Here is a 20,199-nt window from a genome sequence, read left to right as displayed (position 1 = left end):
TGGCCAACGTTAGCTAGTTAACGTTAGCCTTCTACATCTAGCTACATATTAACCTTTCATCCTCTCAGTCCAGGGGCACAATGTACCGTACGAATTTATGGTGGGATCAGAATCGCCATTACAATCATTGGCCAGTACAGAGAATTAAGTAAAACCACAAGTCCAAACCCCTATCCCCATCTATGGCTAAGTTGGGAAAAGGACCATTTTAACTGGCTAGCTAGCCATCAGAGGACAACACTTTTTTTTGGTGCTCCAGGACCATTCACAGTTGAGCTCGCTCCGTTTTTGCTCAATGCTGATTGGCTATTGTTTTCTACTTTTTTTAATCAAGTGAGGCCAAATGCTTGCTGGCTTCCCTTGCATTCAATGCTATGGGTGGCAACAATGTCATACTCTTCATGACCAGATAGAATCAGATAAATGGCCTTACACATGACATACAGAGACCGTAAGGCACTGTTTCCCTCGGATGCTGTCTCCTGTGAGATACATTCAGCCTCTTGTGAATTGAAGGAAAATTCTGAAAACACAGAGATGAAATATACATTATTTTATGTTTTTTGTGTGTCATTTTTGGTGTAAGACTGGCTTCCCTTGGCATCCATGAATACACGTCACTGCTTAGAAGTACTTTTCACATGCAAACTTTAAAAGTCTGAACTCAGAATCTAATATGCTTCCCAAAGATAACACGGTTGCTGTCATAGAACGTTTATTTTGATTGGCGATTTTCTGCATTTATCAGTGCCATCAGGTAATAATACTGTCCATATACCAGTATTATTAGGGACATTGTTCTTCTTGCAAAGCATATATACTTTTTAATCAAAATATTATATTGTGTGCATGTAATCGTACTCATTGAGTGATAGTCATAAACCTTAATTTACGTTACAATGGTTTGGGTTAGTTCTGTATAATTGTAGCTATCGTACAAGTGCAGCTGTTTTTTGGCGAATCGCCAAGGCGCCAAAAGTTGGAGGCATGGAGAGTCCAAATGTTTGTGGTGCTAAGGTTCCCATAATCATTTTTGGACTTCGCGCGAAACACACTAAATATGTGATATATCTACATGTTAGAACGATAATAGCATTAGCTAGCTACAACCCTATATGAACACAACTAGTAAGTATTTATTTACATTATGATCAAGACTGAAAGTAAAGGACTGCTGCAAGTCAACCAAACTATTTCGGTACGGAAGATTGGTGGGAACAATATCTTCAGACCCGCCTCCATTATGTGAGTGACAGATGAGTTATCCAATGATTGCTATTTATTTACAATTCAATGTCACTTTCCACCAATCGAAGCAGCTACCTCTTTCTTCAGATACACATGATTTCTTAGCCATTTTTTGTTCTTGCGTTCTTCCTCAGCGAAGGGTCGAAAAGGAGTAGCAACGATACACGGTGTAGCGCAGGTCTGTTTTACACACATTTCGATGTATCTCTGCAACGAATAAGTCCGTCATTACATGTTGATGCGATGGTATAAGCAAACACATTTGAAAGAATTCGCGTATCTAGCTATACCATTTCCAACTAAGACAACTAAAGTAGCTGGTTAATTATTGTAGTTAGCGATCCAGTGTAGCAGGCTAGCTAGCATAGCTTACACAGCTAAATTTAGAAAGGTATCAAGTGTAATTAGATATGGCTTTCAGAGCTTTATCCTAAAATACGATTGTGTTTCTTGTCCCTAACTAACGTTAACTACACTAGCTACATATTACTGTAGCAGTCCAACCGCTAACGTCGTTAGGTAACGTTAACATTAGCTAGTTACCTTAACTAACTAGCCACCTTTACTAAATACTTTCACCAGCTGAATGAACTAAGTAGCTTCCCAATATGCTAGCGAGCTATGTTTTTCTCGTATACACAAGAGAACTAATAGCTTGCTAACGTTGTTTTCTCAAACCGTATGTGCACATATGGCCTAGGAAGCCGATAGTGGGCGCCATAATTCGCCACGGCACTGTCGTCTAGGACTGATGCATTCCCTGTATATGCTCTTGTCCCCGGTGGACCATCCCGTAGACAAAGCATCCTCCGTTCAGTTTGGAAAGGCATCATTTCCCTCAACTAGGAGAGCCGCCGGGGGGGAATGTGTAGTCTTAATAAAACTAGATTTTCCACCACCATTTTCTGACCATTTAGGATGTGGTACACCCTTGGCCTGACGTGGTGTGCAACGTCCTAAACGAAACGTATTTGATTACAGTAAGACTACACATATTTTTCCCGGCGGCTCGCTATTAAAAATGGTAAGGAGGGATGTGATGCATTGCAGCTTGAATGGAGGATGTTTTATGTACGAGCCGGTCCACGGGGGACACGAGTGTATTAACGAGAATGCACATCAATCCTAGACGATCATTGGATCAACGCTGTAGGCTAGCTCGCACCATTAATCCAAAAATAATGCCAGATGAGCAAATGTATGATTGTAGCTAGCTATTTGTTTAATTACGATCAAGATAATTATCGGCGCGAGGTGATTCTGAGATGAGCCCTCGTTGCATTGTCATTTTGTCCCGACTCCGATATCATTGTGCCAGGTCGTATTATCAAATACATCTGTTTTGTAACTTCACTCATGCATTGACTTTCTTTAGAATAATAAATTAAATGTGCATTATTTCTCATCAATTCAGTACGTGTGTCTTCTGGTCGCCTTCAGAATTGTATTAAAGGCCAGGGGCATATTCATTAAGCCAATTCTACTGCAAAATGTTTGTTAAACGAGACAGGGAGGGAACCTACCTAAATATGTACAATAGAAATTCTAATTTTGCTCTGTTTGCTTCTTAAATTATTTTTTTTGTAATGAATATGGCCAGTTCAAGATAATACATTAATTTGAATCAATGCTGTTCCTCATCACACCTTTTAATTTTATGAATGTTGTCATTCATTGCCAAATGTTTATGCACTATTTATTACAATTTTATTATCATAGCGGTGTGTTATACAATTATTCTTGGGTAGGTTATTTTTATGCCGCTAATCAACCTTTGCCTTTTTTCAGTAGGTTTGCAGCAGCTCTGAGACTTTGTTTCGTTCCGCCCATAACACGCCCATCTTCTCACCATAAATAGTGGTAAGTGTTGGTCACCAGTCTAGTCTCTCTCCTCTGTCGTACTTTGTTTCGTCAGTTCTGAAAACCCCAAACCCTGATCTCATCTCTTTCCCTCGACCATGTCCATCCACAGCCAGTCAGACAGAGGTGCCCGCTCCTCTCTCCCCGCTGTTACCTGCTCCCAGGACCGAGGTGCCTGCCCTACCCAGCCCGGTGTTAGCCGACAATGGAGACAGAAATTGAGCAACAAGAAAAAGAGACCTCATTCAGCAACACAGAGACAAACGGTGAGTTGTAATCCTTTTGTGTATTAATTAAATAATTGTAACTGATCTAGAAAATGAATAAGAACAGTGTAGTTATTTTTTAAGCGGTGTGGTGCAAGGTTTATGCCCTCCTGTGTTTAAGACTTACTAATAATCAATGTCTGGTCGAAAATATAAACATTTCGATTCCTAAATTGAGGCTGCCAGTTATGTGCCAAAAGAAAGTGCAGAGCAGTTTTAATATGTCAGGACAATGAGTGGGCTATTAGTATTACATGTATATCATTTCTACATCAACTGAATGCAGATCCAGAGAACCAGTCAGTGTGTTCAGGGCTCCAGACTAACATTTTCCCCCGGTGACACTAACTTTTTCAGTTGGTTGCACCAGCCTATGATTTGGTTGCACCATAGGTTTTTTTTGCAATAGAACAACCTAGTCATAATCACCTTCAAGTCATTCACAGTGCTTTAGACAGTGTACTAGACTATAGAGCTGGTAGGCTATTCAAGAAACAAGTTGTATATTTAACATGTCCAGGTAGGAATGCATTATTGAATATATTTTGATGTGGTATCTAATCCATTGATTGTCATGAATTGTGGGTTGACAGTTGGATATTGTAATATTTTACTGTTAAAATAGGGCTCCAGAATTGTCTGTAGTTTGTTGTTCAATACAGGTGAATTTGTGTGTGTTTATGTCCACTAATTTATTTTGGGCTAATTCACCACATGAGGAAGTGAACTCAAAACACATTGGCAATACTGAACTAAAATATAAACACAACATGTAAAGTGTTGGTCCAATTTCTCATGAGCTGAAATAAAGATCCCAGAAATGTTCCATACGCACAAAACGCTTATTTAACTCATTGTGTGCACAAATGTGTTTACATCCCTTTAAGTGAGCATTTCTCCTTTGCCAAGATAATCAATCCACTTGACAGATGTGGCATAACAAGAAGCCGATTTAAATAGCATGGTCATTACACAGGTGCACCTTGCGCTGGGACAATCGGCTACTCTATAATTGGCAGGTTTGTCACATAAAACAATGCCACAGATGTCCAAAGTTTTGAGGGAGCGCGCAATTGGCATGTTGACTACAAGAATGTCTAACAGAACTGTTGCCAGAGAATTAAATGTTAATTTCTCTACCATAAGCCACCTCCAACGCCGTTTTAGAGAAGTTGGCAGTACATGCAACTGCAGACCAAGTGTAACCACGCCAGCCTAGGACCACGACATCTGGCGTCTTCACCTGTGGATCGTCTGAAGAGGGAAAGGGGGGGTGCTGAGGTGCATTTTTGTTTGTAATAAAGCCCTTTTGTGGCAAAAAAAACACATTCTGATTGGCTGGGCCTGGCTCTCCAGTGGGTGGGCCTATGCCCTCCTAGGACCACCCATGGCTGCGCCCCTGCCCAGTCGTGATATCCATAGATTAAGGCCTAAGGAATTAATTTCAATTGACTGATTTTCTTCTGTGAATTCTACTCAGTAAAATCTTAGAAATTGTTCCATGTTACAAATATATTTTTGTTCAGTATAAATCATTAACACCAAATATAATGCCTACTGCTAGTAGTCATGTATTAATCTAACAGTACATTTAATGTCCTCATGCTTGGTAAACAGTCGCCACAGCAGCCATTATGGAATGGCATGTTGCGCTGAACAACAAAGGAGCTGATTGGCTGACACTGCCATTCCAAAATGCCGGCGGTGGCTACTGCTAAATAGCATGAGAACAAAAAGGGATGTTTTCTGGAAAAACAAGTATTTCAATCTTCTCAAGGTATCAGTTTGGATGTAGGTGAAATACAGCGGCACATCCCATCCCTGGGTTGAGGTATGTTTCTGACCCATATCTCGGGCGGGCTCTGCGGTGTCTTAATCTAACCATGATTGCATTCCAACCTCGGTGTAAAACAAGCATAATGGTTGGGTCGGAATCTGCTTGCGACTATTGAGCTCAATATAAAATATTGCGAAATAGATATTATACCCACATAAAGTAATTAAATGTAAAGCTGGACATCCTCTCGTCAACGGTTTCAACAGTAGTTGCTTCTACAGCTGTGTTTTACCTGCAATTGGATTTTGAAATGTTATACAATCAGAACCCTCCTTTGTTTTGTGTGTGTGGGGAGCGCACATCAACGAAAAGGAAGAGAGAATGGCTCACTCATCACTAGAGGTCGACCGATTATGATTTTTCAACGCCGATACCGATTATTGGAGGACCAGAAAAGCCAATACCGATTAATCGCCCGATTTATTTTTTTATTTTTTAAAAAACATTTATTTGCAATAATGACAATTACAACAATACTGAATGAACACTTATTTTAACTTAATATAATACATCAATAAAATCAATTTAGCCTCAAGTAAATAATGAAACATGTTCAATATGGTTTAAATAATGCAAAAACAAAGTGTTGGAGAAGAAAGTAAAAGTGTAATATGTGCTATGTAAGAAAGCTAACGTTTCAGTTCCTTGCTCAGAACATGAGAACATATAAAATCTGGTGGTTCCTTTTAACATGAGTCTTCAATATTCCTAGGTAAGAAGTTTTAGGTTGTAGTTATTATAGCAATTATAGGACTATTTCCCTCTATACCATTTGTATTTCATTAACCTTTGACTATTGGATGTTCTTATAGGCACTTTAGTATTGCCAGTGTAACAGTATCACTTCCGTCCCTCTCCTCGCTCCTTCCTGGGCTCAAACCAGCAACACAACGACAACAGCCACCATTGAAGCAGCGTTACCCATGCAGAGCAAGGGGAACAACTACTAGAAGGCTCAGAGCGAGTGACGTTTGAAACGCTATTAGCGCGCGCTAACTAGCTAGCCATTTCACATCGGTTACACCAGCCTCCTCTCGGGAGTTGATAGGCTTGAAGTCATAAACAGCGCAATGCTTGACGCACAACGAAGAGCTGCTGGCAAAACTCACGAAAGTGCTGTTTGAATGAATGTTTACGCGCCTGCTTCTGCCTACCACCGCTCAGTCAGATACTTAGATACTTGTATGGTCAGTCAGATTATATGCAACGCAGGCCACGCTAGATAATATCTAGTAATATCATCAACCATGTGTAGTTAACTAGTGATTATGATTGATTGTTTTTTATAAGGAAAGTTTAATGGTAACTTACCTTGACTTACTGCATTCGCGTAACAGGCAGTCTCCTTGTGGAGTGCAACCAGAGAGAGGCAGGTCGTTATTGCGCTGGACTAGTTAACTGTAAGGTTGCAAGATTGGATTACCCGCGCTGACAAGGTGAAAATCTGTCGTTCTGCCCCTGAACAGGCAGTTAACCCACCGTTCCTAGGCCATCATTGAAAATAAGAATGTGTTCTTAACTGACTTGCCTCGTTAAATAAAGGTATAAAAATATTTTTAAAATCGGCGGCCAAAAATACAGATTTTCGATTGTTATGAAAACTTGAAATCGGCCCGACTTAATCTGCCATTCCGATTAATCGGTCGACCTCTACTCATCACAGCAGCAGGGTCCAGTGAAACAGTTACTTCGAAACTTGCGTGAAGGGAATCAAGAGGATAATGCACTTTACTGTTTGACCAAATCGTGGTTTTAGCTGCCCGAAAAAATAGGACTTTTTAAACTTTTGATTGGGGTGACCAGCTCGTTCCCATGTGGCCCAAAAAAATGTAACTTGCGAAGTCAAAAGGTTGAAAAATACGACTAAACGGTCACATTCTGGGGCCCTGGTGTGTGTGTGTGTGTGAGAGAGAAAGATTAGACTCTGTTTTTTATTCTCAGGTAAGCGTCCCACAGAAGACGTGGAGGAAGAGCAGTCCTTTAAGCGCTCTAGGAACACAGACGACATGGTGGAGCTCCGCATACTCCTGCAGAGCAAAGTCAGTCCTCTTCCTCATTCACAATCCCCTGCCTACCTTCAACAGCCACAATCTCTTCAGTGACTTAGCCTCCTATGTAGCCTATCTTTTTTCCCTTCCCCAGTTATCTATTTAACCTTTTTTTTGACAAGATCTATGGAGGATATTTTTTAAACTTTGTTATATCACAATAAGTTAGGTATCACCTGACTTTTTTTTCTCCGGTTCAGAATGCAGGAGCGGTGATTGGGAAGGGTGGTAAAAACATCAAATCCCTGCGCACAGACGTGAGTACATTTACACCACTCTTTTTGTCTGGGAATTTACAGTACGCCCCCTTCCGTGGTTGTACTTTGGGAGTGTCTGATTTGACTAGTTTGTCTCAACTTTTGCATACAATCTAAATTGGTAGGTTGGACTTAAGAAAATGGGTCTTGTTAACTATGGTTGGGGGAAGTAAAGTTGTGAAGTTTTTGGGTAACTGTTAATGGTGGGATATGTTGTGTATTGAGACCTGCTCTACACCTGTTGTGGTGTCATCATTCGAAAGTGTAATGTCTTTTATCAAAATGCCCCCCCGCCTCGCATAATCGATACGAAACCCATGGCCTTTTTAGCTGAAATGTATTTTTGTTTGCGTAATGAATAGTGATATTACTACCAGCCATCAGCACCACTAAGACTGTCATTAATGCTTGAGTGGGCCCAGTGTATTTTAGGGTGGAGCTGTTATAGCACCCGACACCAATTCAACCTATAGGAAATGTCTTGTATATAAACAGCCTGGCCAATTCTCAACTAATTTCATGTCATTACCCCTCTCTCTTTCTCCACCTTCCATCATTCTCCACTCTTCTCCCTCTCTCCTCTACCCCTCTTTCTCACCTCCCTGTCTACATCTCCCTCTCCTTTTCTGACTCCATTCTACCCCCAAACTATTTCTCTCTACCTGAATACCTTTGTCTCCTCTTCTATCTCCTTCTGTTCTTAAAAAAAAAAAAAAAAACATTCTGAGAGAATATCAAAATGAAGAATATTAGCCTGTATTAAAATGTATTCCTCTTCCCCCTCCCTCTTCCCTCTCCTGTTTTTTATTTTTGTTTATTTTTGCCCACTTCCTCTGTTGCCCATGTTCTGGATCGCCCCTCCTGCGCCCGCCCACCTGACACCCTGGCTGGCCCTGCCCATAATCGTGCCCCTCCCTAAATGGGCGCCTTACTTCATTGACATCTGTGTGCTCGAATGGCCCTGGCCCCTGCCCATGCCACGCCCACGGCCCTTGCAGTTCAATGCCAGTGTGTCAGTCCCAGACAGCAGTGGGCCTGAGCGGTATGTCCCTAAGCTCCTCCCTCTCACTGCCTGACTTCAGAAAATAAACAAACCTGCCTCTGTTCCTGTGACAAACATGTCAACTTTTGTTCAGTGACAGCATTATAAGCCTCTGTTTTCAGTGAGGGTTTCAACAAATACTTTAAACCTGCCTTTGTTCTAGTGACGGTATTTCAACATTCTATTTTATTTCAATGACAATATCTCTCCCTTCAACGTTCCTCACCTCCCTCCTTCCCCTCTCAGAGTTGGTGTACTGGTCTGTTTTAGCTTCTCACATTCCCCTCCTACCATCTTCCTCTTCCTTGTTACCACAGATCTTTTTTAGGGGGTGGGGGGGGTTGGACCACTATAATTACGTAAGACTTATTCCAGGCAGAGCTGCTAGGGTTCAAGTGTTGTATGTCTTTTTCCCTTCTACTCTCCATATTACCTTTGCCGTAGTTGGAACTGTTGAAAGTTAACTTATTTGTCACCTCATCCCTGTGACCCATGTCGCTCCTCCTTGCCTTCCCTCAACATCCTCCTGTCCATTGGTGGGAGCATAACGCACTGTTACCCTGCCATCCCTCACCCATCTTTAAGTTGACTTTAAACTGTTCCTTGTTTGATTATTTTGATTAGCATAGCGTACTACTGTCATTTTTTTATTGACCTTTTGTTATTTTTTTGTGTTTTTTTTCTCCCCCATGTTGTGTTATAATACAATTGCATTAGTGCTCTGGCAGCAGGCACCATCGGTGCAAACCGCTACCGCCCCCAACCTTTCCTTCCTTACCCCCCACTTCCAGTGGTCACTAAAACACACCTGCTGTCTTTGGGTTCCTTGTACCTGTTTAACAAAAAACTAAAAAATTGTGGTCTCCTTTGTCAGACACACTGGGGGGGTTAATTTTCTTTATTTGTGTATTTATGGATACCTGCTGATATGTTATAGATATAAATTGATAATGGGGTGTTCTGTCCTCTTATTCCTCTGTTGTAATTTGAATGGGGTTTGCACATAGAACCAGAATTACTACATATGGCCGCTGGTCCAATCATCACAGAACATTGACTTGAATGGGAATGTCCATTCTAGTAATTCTATTTCTATGGGACTGTACCACAACAGCTACCCGGTTAACCCCCACGGCTGGGACCGGATGAAAGGGGGAGGGTCTTCATTTATTGTCAGATGTTATGGTTGAAGTTCTGCTGAGGGAGAGTCAACCTTGGTTTTGAAATACTGTTTCTTTCCTCTCTAACACCTGGTCACCATTTGATTGGTCCCCCTGGGAATATCCTGCGCTGTGATTGGTGGCTCTAAAGCATTCTGAGCATCAGTGCTGAAATCGAGACCGTGGGAGAGATCCTCCTCAAGATCATCCCTACTCTGGAGGAGGTGAGCCTGCGGTTGGAGATGAGGGAGAATGAGACCAGCATTATGGCTGCCTATATTTTTCAGTTATAGTCCTGTGTGGTACTACTAGATATTGAGTGTGCAGATAAAACAAAACATACAATTTCCATTGGGATATAGATATAAAATGCTAAAGTTTTACACCCCCCCCCTCCCTCTAGTACCAACAGTATAATGGGATGGACTTTGACTGTGAGCTGAGGCTACTGATCCACCAGAGCCTGGCAGGTAGCATCATTGGTGTGAAGGGAGCCAAGATCAAAGAGTTACGAGAGGTACAGTTATGCGCTCTGAACTACTCCCACTCTTTTCTCCTCACCTGGGTCATGTCCAGTACATTTTTAAAATACTTGATGGGCCTACTACCTGAACTTGTCCAATAAGAATGGAACTGTTTTACTCTCGTTTAGAGCTTATTGAAGGTGACCCCGATTCAGTCTTTCTGTGGGTTCATCTCAGTCCTAAGGCCTTGCTTTGTCTAATTTGACCTGTGTTGACTCTGACTGTTGTAGAACACCCAGACCAGCATCAAGCTGTTCCAGGAATGCTGTCCCCAGTCCACGGACCGCGTGGTTCTGGTCGGCGGAAAGTCTGAGCGCGTCGTTGAGTGCATCAAGATCATGCTGGAGCTCATCGCTGAGGTTGGTGCTCTTATCAAACTGTTGGTTCTGTTGTCGAACCATTTGACTGAGCCGTAAATACCACAGCCAGCCGACTGTAGAAATGATGTATGATCCTATCCCCGTCAGGCTCCCATAAAAGGGCGCGCCCAGCCCTACGACCCCAACTTCTACGACGAGACCTACGACTACGGCGGCTTCACCCTGATGTTTGAGGAGCGCGGGGGTGGCGGCAGCCGGCGCCCCATGGGGGGCTTCCACATGCGAGGGGGACGAGGTGGCGGAGGTTTTGACCGAGGGCCCTCTGGACGAGGGGGTCGAGGGGGGCCCGTGCCTCCCGCCCGCAGGGACTACGAGGAGATGAGCCCCCGCCGTGGACCCCCGCCTCCCCACCCAGTGAGAGGGGGGAGGGGTGAGAGTCGTGACCGCAACCTGGCCCCACCACACAGAGGAGGAGGGTAAGAGAGCTTCACCATCGCTCATCTCCATTTCTTTTTCCCTACACCTCTTTCTATCCATTTTGCTTTGTCTACATCAGTTTGCGCTCAAAAGTGCAGGGACATATGGTCTTTCATTCATAGTGTGTGTGGGCTCGTGTGTTTTCCATTTCCACGTTGTTTGCAGAGATGACCAGTACTCCTATGACTCCTATCGGGGCAGTGCAGATGCCAGACCCAAGTAAGTCCTTTTCCAGCCTTGTAGGCCACTGGTCTGGAGTCAGTGAGTACTGTTACATGCAACAAAATGCCATTATTGTGGATATTCAGATGAATATAAAAGTTTGATTAAAACGTTACATACAGTTCCAGTCAAAAGTTTGGACACGCCTACTCATTTCAGGGTTTTTCTTTATTTTTACTATACTATAGAATAATAGTGAAGACGTCAAAACTATGAAATATCACATGGAATCATGTAGTAACCAAAAAAGTGTTAAACAAATCAAAATATATTTTATATTTGAGATTCTTCAAAGTAGTCACCCTTTGCCTTGATGAAGGCTTTGCACACTCTTAGCATTCATCAAGGCAAAGGGCGGCTACTTTGAAGAATATAAAGTATATTTTAATATGTTTTGGTTACTACATGATTCAATGCGTGTTATTTCATAGTTTTGATGTCTTCACTATTATTCGACAATGTAAAGAAAAATGGTTTAAAAAATGAAGAGAAACCCTGGAATGAGTAGCTGTGTCTAAACTCTTGACTGGTACTATACTTTGTCAGGAGGATTTCTTTAATAATACTGTTTACATGAACACATCTGAAATCAGGGTACTTGATGCCACTGATAAATGCAGACAATCGGTAATCAAAATAAACATTCTACCATGTTGTTTCTTGTGACGCATATTTTCAGAGTTTATATAACGTTTCAATGTGAACTACTTTTAAGACTCGTAGATTGTTGTTCCGAACTCACTTCACTCGCTCTGAAGACCCCCTGAAGTGAGTTCGGAACAATTGAATGTGCGCGTCTTAAAAGTAGTTCACAGCTCGCTTGGCTGGTACATGCACAGAACAAATGCACTGCTGGAACGCCGATTTTTAAGGTCTTCACATTTCCTAATAATTTGAAAGATTGCTCAGAAAACCAGGTTTTAATCGGCTTATACTTACTTCGATTTTGACTTGACGCAAATTAAGATAAGCCGAGTAAGGTTTTTACATGACTACTACATCATCTGCCTACTGCCATAATCTGGTTAATATTGAATTACTACTTTGCATGTAAACGTCCTCAGTCGGTGCTGTGGTCAGTCAGTCTAGCCTGAGTCTGTTCCTCTGATTACTGGCCTCGTCAGTGTTTCAGCCCTGCCATTAGTCTGTCAACGCCGCTCACTTTTGTGTTCTACATGGGTCTGTGAATGTGTGTGGTTTGACTTGGATCAGAGAGCTGCTGAAAAGCCCTCTGCCTTGTCAATATTTTTCTCAAGTCAGACTTTAATTTTCTCTGTCTTTCTCTTAGCAGTGACCGAAGAGGGAGACCAGGAGATCGCTATGGTGATAACATGGTTAGTGACCCTTAACTAAATGCATGTCGCTGTCGTCTTGGTATCTATTGGCTGAAGCATCATATGCTGAAACAATTGTTGGTCTTTCCTAGACAATGATTGTGATTGCCTGATAATAACCTCATCGCCATGGCCACAGCTAACCCACTATAAAACCCAACAACACCTTTACCACTAACATGTAATAAACATTACTTTACCATAGTTAACCATATGACCAAACCATAAACACAGGTAATGGGTAACTTCAGCAATAATTGACCACCATGACCACTACCATCTATGTAATTGTGGTCGGGGGGGTTGCTAGGTGTTAATAATAATGCTTTGTTGACAGACTGGTAGGTTATCTTTGAGAGCTGGCAGGATACTGCCTCCGGTTGCTCGGCAACTGATTTTTGAATCGCTTGTTGCCCTGGTGACTGAGCCGCTGAATAGCAGGTGAAAGCTGTGGAGTGAGTGGCGGATGGATGCAAGTGGAGAAGGTTGCAGGGGTCTCCAGCATCAAATAGGGGCTTTTGTACGAACTGGCCTCCTCAACCCTGACTTGATCGGAGGGATCGGATCGATAGTTACATATCACAATATTATTTTGGACAATATTATATTGATACTTTGACTCCAAGTGTCGTTGTTTTATTTTACGCTACCATGTTGCTAAACTCTGCAATTTTTTTTGATTCTATAGCATGTTCTCCGTCTTATTTTTAAATAGTGAGCCAATAGCACTTTTTTTCCATGGCTGATCAAAAATGTATTTTCTAATCCTCCGGTCTCTCTGCACCAGACTTACAGTGAGCAATATGTTTGGACATCAAATCGCAGTATCGAATTGCACTACATATAGAATTGTGAGAATCAATACATAATGTGTCGGCACCTAAGTATCGAGGTAATATTATATCTTGAGGTCCCTGCCCTAGTCCTGATCATGCAAGGCCAGGGTTGCTTGCATCCATGAGTGTATACAACAAATCACAAGGGAATGTGTGTTTAACCCTGCTCTCCCTCTCTTTTCTCTTTCTCCAGGGTGGGGGTGGATATGGTGAGTTGTTCTGTTCTCCCTATGTGGATCTGTCTGAGTTCAGTTTGTCACGCTGTCCCCGTGGCACAATAGTATTTCATTTGTAAAGCGCATATCCCATTCGCAATGCGTATCAGGTAGAAAACGAACCAAACCAAATTCAACGACAAAACATCAAAAAGTAGGATCATTTCAATAAAATAAACCATTACCTGCTAATAAAAAATAGACTGTGAACAGATTAAGCAATCAAAGATTAAAAGCTAGCTTGAAAAGGTAGGTCTTTAAATGTGTTTTAAACAAGGAAATGGAAGCTGCCTCCTTGACATGCAGGTAGAGCGTTCCAGACCTCAGGAGCCACATGGGAGAAGGCCTTATCACCTGTACTGCACAGGTTTGTGTCCAGGCAGTTTGAGTCTGGTTATCGTAGCGGTGTGCTGGGGAATAGTTCTTTAGAATTTGGCATATGCATTTAGAAGTTGGCATATGCATCACCCTTGAGGGCCTTTTAAGGTGCGCAGCAGAATCTTAAATGTGATCCTGTATTGAACAGGAAGCCATTGGAGGCTGAGTAAAACAGGGCGACGTGAGTTTTTTTTTGTGTAGTTTGTGAGCCCATCCTGGCAGCTGCGTTCTGGATCATCTGGAGTTGACAGGAGCCTTACTGTCAGCAGTGCCGAGATGTTACTAGGGCATGCACACAGCATCCACAGTGAACAAGAAAGACCTGATACAAGGTGGCAAAATTACACTTTATTTTGCGAATGTGTGCTTCAAATAAGAGGCTAGAGTCAAAAATTACACACAGGTTTCTGGCAGTGGGGGAAGCTGTGATTGAGTCATCATCCAGAGGAAGGGAGAATGTGCTCATTTTGCTCTGTGTACTCTTATAGCAAATAAACACAAGCTCTGTTTTGCTTTTGGAAGTTCAACTGCATCCATCTCTTGATTGCATCTAGACAGTCTGTTAGTTTGATTGTTAGTCTGACTTGTCCTCACATATTTGTGTCATCAGTGTAAAAATTCAAGTTTAGTCCAAATCTCCGTATAAGTATACCAAGTGGCAGCGTGGGTGTGTATAGAGAACAGGAGTGGCCCCATAGCAGAGCCCTGTGGAACCCCTTGAGTGACTGTGGCAGGGTTGGATCACAAATTATTGTTTGTAAGTCAGGAGCTAAACCACAGGAGTGATGTGCCAGAGAATCCAAGCTAGTTCATAAGTCTGCTGATAATCGCATGATTCTCTGTGACAAAGGCTGCTGTGATGTCCAAAAGTTTAAAAAAAGATGCTAGTGTCTCCATCAGCTGTCATCAAGAAGTAACTTTTACCAGGGCTGTCTCTGTGCTGTGCTGTACATGCAACCCGGACTGGAAGGGTTCATGGAGATTGTTGGTTAAAGGTAGTTCTGTAGCTGTATTGAGACCACACGTTCAAGGATCTTTGATAGAGAAGGGTAGGTTGGAAACAGTGGTGGGAAAAGTACCCAATTGTCATATTTGAGTAAAAGCAAAGGTATGTTAATAGAAAATTACTCAAGTAAAAGTGAGTCACTCAGTTAAATTCTACTTGAGTAAAAGTCTAAAGGTATTTTAAATACACTTAAGTATAAATAATTATATTAATATTATATTATATTAATCAAACCAGATGGCACCATTTTCTTTTTTTAAATTACAGATAGCCAGGGGCACACTCACAACACTCAGACATAATTTACAAACAAAGCATTTGTATTTAGTTAATCTGCCAAATCAGAGGCAGTAGGGATGACCAGGGATGTTATCTTTTTCAAGTGGGTGAATTTGACAAGTTTCCTGTCCTGCTAAGCATTCAAAATATAAGGAGTACTTTTAGTTGTCGGAAAATGTATGGAATAAAAAGTAAATTTTCTTTAGGAATGTTATGAAGTAAAAGTTGTCAAAAAAATAGTTACGTACAGATACCAAAAAAAACTACTTAAGTAGTGCTTGAAAGTATTTTTTACTTAAGTACTTTACACAACTGGTTGGAAATTGGTCTGTAATTGCTTAGGGTGTTAGGTCCAGGTTTTTTCAAGATTTGTATAATGGAGGCAGTTTTCAGGGAATTAGGCACAGTGCCTGAATTAAGTAATTTATGATTTTGGTTATAGTTGGACTGAGAAGAGTGAGGCTGGATTTTGCTTTGGCAATAGGGTCGAAGGGGCAGGTAGCTGACCTCATATTTTGGACAATTTCAGAGACCGATGTTGGGCTTGTCCTTGATAATTTGTTGAAACTGCAACTAGGAGGCTCAGTATGAAGCATAGGGGCACACCCCAAGCAAGGGGTAGTTTGTACAGTGCGGTACTTAATTTTGAATTGGAAAAAATCAAGAAAACTCCTCCATCAAGCAATGCAACAGTAATCTGGAGGTTTACATTTCTATTAGGACAGAAAATAGCATTCTGGGGTTTCCCCACACAATTTGCAATGCGACTGCGTGCAGTGTTCAGTACCTCTGTATGCAATCTGATGATATACCAGGGCTTGGGCATGCATAGTTGGGTTTGTTTTTCCTCAAACCTCTTTCCAGTTTACGCCGAGCAGCTTTCATAGAACGTAGAGGGCCAGTGGTTCTCCAGTGTATGTTAAGGAACCTGATTTCAGCTGGTCTACTGTACCAAGCTAGACATTCTATTGTTATTTTTATTTGGGCAGGGTAGTCTCTTTTACAAGGGAACCCTGTATGACTGACAGTTACACAATCAAGGCAGCATAGGATATAATACTCAACAGCCTTGAGTGTATTGTTTTGAACCAGTGTACTTGTCGACTATCTTTGTTTTGTCATTTCGACTGTTTATTGGAAGATCCTCTTTGAAACGTGTTGGCCTGCTCTGTATCAGGTTGGTAAATACGTGTTTGTTTATGGTGCCAGTCTGCAGTGGATGTGTACATTTTAGCGTATTTTCTTTTCAAACTTTCCCTAACTGTAGCTCTATTTTCTCTCTCGCCTTTCAAACAGATAACAACTCTTCCTGGGACTCCTATCAGTCTGGTGAGTCTGAGCTAGAAGCACTTCCCCACAGCTTCCCACAGCTTGGTATTCAATATGTTAGGTTATGGTGTTGTTAGAGCCTAAACACTTCCTCAAGCTGTTTCTCTGATCTCTCCTTGTGTGTATGTCACTGTATGCGCCGTGTGTGTTAGGTGGACGCGGTTCCTACAATGATATGGGAGGGCCAGTCATCACCACACAAGTGACGATCCCTAAAGATGTGTGTATAACCAGAAGAGGGGGGACTCCCCATTTACCTCTCACACACACACCGACACACTATGTTCTCACACAGCAATGGCTCGGCCTGTCTCGCCCTCCATGGCCTATGAAACCCTTATGCAACATTCACACGCACACACAGAACACACTTTTCCTGTATTTTCACACTATTGTGCACGACATTCAGTTGACCCCGGTGTTTTCTACAGCTGGCCGGCTCCATCATCGGTAAGGGAGGTCAGAGGATCAAGCAGATCCGGCATGAGTCTGGCGCCTCCATTAAGATCGACGAGCCACTGGAGGGTTCTGAGGATCGCATCATCACCATCAGCGGCACCCAGGACCAGATCCAAAACGCTCAGTACCTATTGCAGAATAGGCAAGTTCTGGACGCCCTCTGAGGGAATAGAGTTTCATGTCTGCCTTTTCTATACCTTCCTGTTTTTATAGCCACATTTCGATCTCAAAATATATATGTGTAGATCTATATTTTTCTACCTCCTTTTAATCTCTTATTGTATTTGTCTCTGCTGATGTTGACTAACCTCTCTCCTCCCATGCAATGTGAAAGTAGTTTCAGCTTCCTCTTGTGAAATGTCTGTATTAAAATCTGTACACAATTTGTACAAAATACTTGTACAAGTATTCTTATATTGATACAAAATTGTAGGTCAATATTTGTTTGTGTTAATCATTCAACATGTCATGTTTTTGAAGAATATGATCGGTGAAATGTTTGGTTTTATGACCTAAGAGCCTTTTCGGTGTGAAGCAGGGAGTGGACTTCTTCCCTGCCTGTTGCTGTGTGGAAGACTAGTGATTTTGTTGTTTTTAGTTAGATGAATCGACAACAAATCACAGTCCGCCAAACGGCACAGGCTCCTCCTCTTCTGTCTCCCCGGCAACCGTCAGCGTGTCTCATTGCGCAGATGTTGAAATGCTAACGCTGCCTCGTAGCCATGGTGACTAACCTTGTCTCCCTTCCTCCTCCCCCAGCGCACTGCACCTGCTCGGACACCAGGACTAACCCTCGCCTCCGACTAGGCCCGCATCACGTGCTCTCTCCCCATCTCAGACTCTCCCAACCCCCTCTCCCACCCTCAACCACCTCTCCCACCCCCAACCCCTCTATATCTTTATTGACTCCTGTGAATTTTCTTTTTCTTTTTACTCTTTCAGTGTGAAGCAGTACTCTTGTCAGTTCCTCTAAACCAGGAGACTCAGATTGAAGCAAATCCCTCACATCCCCATCTTATTGTCCTGGTTTGTGGGCATTTTGTTATTTTTTTTATTTTAAGGTCCAACATTCCTATGTTAAATGTAGACGTTCTGCATTTTTTTGTGTAGTTCTCTACTCCATCTCTTGTATTTGTATAAAATAAAATAAAACATTTGTCAAAATATTTGGAGTCTCCTGACAGACAAGTGAACATTATCTTTATTTTTGGATGGGTTGATTTCTATTGGTGTGTTTGTCAGTAGAGTACGACTGCCCCATGTGTGTTTTCTTTCTGTCGGTATTAGTTACTCACACACACCCCTTACCATCACACACACCCCTTACCACCACTCACACACACCCCGTACCACCACTCACACACACACCTTACCACCACTCACACACACACCTTACCACCACTCACACACACCCCTTACCACCACTCACACACACACCCCTTACCACCACTCACACACACCCCTTACCACCACTCACACACACCCCTTACCACCACTCACACACACCCCTTACCACCACTCACACACACCCCTTACCACCACTCACACACACCCCTTACCACCACTCACACACACCCCTTACCACCACTCACACACACCCCTTACCACCACTCACTCACACCCCTTACCACCACTCACACACACCCCTTACCACCACTCACACACACCCCTTACCACCACTCACACACACCCCTTACCACCACTCACACACACACCTTACCACCACTCACACACACACCTTACCACCACTCACACACACACCTTACCACCACTCACACACACACACCTTACCACCACTCACACACACACACCTTACCACCACTCACACACACACACACCTTACCACCACTCACACACACACACACCTTACCACCACTCACACACACACCTTACCACCACTCCGTGCAACATGCAAAATGTACGCCTTTGTTTTTTTTTTTTAAGGAACATTTTATTTCATGATTTTAAAAAATTAATGTAGAAAATTGTCATTTGTCATGTTTTTAATTTTAATGAAATGTTTCAGGATGTATCGGGGTGACATGGGGATTATACACAAGTATTCTTATTAATCATCACATTTCCTGGCTGTACACTTTTGTAGGACTGTTTTTTTTAGTCTTGGCGATATAGTCATGCCATAAAGCCTGCTTTATTAGCCATGCTGAACAGTCCTTATTTTTGGCATGGGACATGATAATATGGTTACAAGCAATGTCTGGTGTATGCATCTCCTAGGGGGTTAGGCTTTTCTTCTAGAATCCTTTTTTAAAGTTTTTTTTAAAAATAAAGATTGAAAAGTCTGCAGATGCTTGGCTAAGTTTTATGGAGATCCTGCTTAGTAATGTTCTTGATGTAGCCAATGTCCCTCTGACATTCCTGTGACCCCATAGGTCAAAGAAATACTTCAGCCTGGCCCATGCCCTGCTGCAGAGAAAATGGCTGTCTTTTTATTTGATTTAAGTAGGTTAAGAACAAATTCTTATTTACAATGACGGCCTACCAAAAGACAGAAGGCCTCCTGCAGGGACAGGGCTGGGATAAAAAGAATATGCATATATATATATATATGTGACAAAACGCACATCACGACGAAAGACAACACAATAGTACATCAAGATAGACCTAAGACAACAACATAGCAAGGCAGCAACACAGCATGCTAGCAACACAAAACATGGTACAAACATTATTGGGCACAGACAACAGCACAAATGGCAAGAAGGTAGAGACAACAATACATCACGCAAAGCAGCCACAACTGTCAGTAAGGGTGTCCAGGATTGAGTCTTTCAATGAAGAGACTGAGAACTCCAGTTTGAGTGTTTGTTGCAGCTCGTTCCAGTCGCTAGCTGCAGCGAACTGAAAAGAGGAGCAACCCAGGGATGTGTGCTTTGGGGACCTTTAACAGAATGTGACTGGCAGAACGGGTGCTTGTATGTGGAGGATGAGGGCTGCAGTAGATCTCTCAGATAGGGGGGAGTGAGGCCTAAGAGGGTTTTATAAATAAGCATCAACCAGTGGGTCTTGCAACAGGAATACAGAGATGACCAGTTTACATAGGAGTATAGAGTGCAGTGATGTGTCCTATAAGGAGCATTG

The 20,199-nt window shown here is 42.3% G+C and overlaps 1 protein-coding gene and 1 long non-coding RNA gene across 8 annotated transcripts; one reads left to right on the top strand and one right to left on the bottom strand.

Moving 5' to 3' along the window:
• Positions 1-1,312: 1,312 nt before the first annotated feature.
• On the top strand, positions 1,313-18,263 carry LOC118358076 (heterogeneous nuclear ribonucleoprotein K-like). Of its 3 annotated transcripts, none has more exons than XM_052478573.1 (17): positions 1,313-1,426; positions 3,040-3,108; positions 3,221-3,374; positions 7,153-7,250; positions 7,460-7,516; positions 8,515-8,558; positions 9,870-9,942; positions 10,122-10,235; positions 10,473-10,601; positions 10,710-11,038; positions 11,205-11,258; positions 12,553-12,595; positions 13,625-13,640; positions 16,606-16,638; positions 16,791-16,858; positions 17,070-17,239; positions 17,857-18,263. In XM_052478573.1, exons 3-17 carry the CDS (start codon positions 3,314-3,316, stop codon positions 17,885-17,887), a joined length of 1,320 nt encoding a protein of 439 aa, XP_052334533.1. In that variant the 5' UTR covers positions 1,313-1,426; positions 3,040-3,108; positions 3,221-3,313; the 3' UTR covers positions 17,888-18,263. The 3 variants fall into 3 exon arrangements, with proteins under 3 accessions (XP_052334533.1, XP_035591398.1, XP_035591399.1); XM_035735505.2 differs by having other exon boundaries at positions 12,550-12,595; XM_035735506.2 differs by having other exon boundaries at positions 1,329-1,426; positions 3,037-3,108; positions 12,550-12,595.
• A 64-nt stretch (positions 18,264-18,327) lies between these two features.
• Positions 18,328-19,157, bottom strand: LOC127911665 (uncharacterized). Of its 5 annotated transcripts, none has more exons than XR_008078811.1 (4): positions 18,986-19,157; positions 18,813-18,858; positions 18,535-18,697; positions 18,328-18,488 (listed from the first exon to the last, which is right to left on the bottom strand). It is a non-coding gene; the product is annotated as an uncharacterized LOC127911665 (long non-coding RNA). The 5 variants fall into 5 exon arrangements; XR_008078808.1 differs by having other exon boundaries at positions 18,535-18,674; XR_008078809.1 differs by having other exon boundaries at positions 18,535-18,651.
• Between the last annotated feature and the right edge of the window lie 1,042 nt (positions 19,158-20,199).

This window comes from Oncorhynchus keta, chromosome 25, assembly GCF_023373465.1.
Source record: "Oncorhynchus keta strain PuntledgeMale-10-30-2019 chromosome 25, Oket_V2, whole genome shotgun sequence".
Taxonomy (NCBI): domain Eukaryota; kingdom Metazoa; phylum Chordata; class Actinopteri; order Salmoniformes; family Salmonidae; genus Oncorhynchus; species Oncorhynchus keta.
Note: the sequence above shows the minus strand (reverse complement) of the source record. Positions and strands in the feature narration are given on the sequence as shown.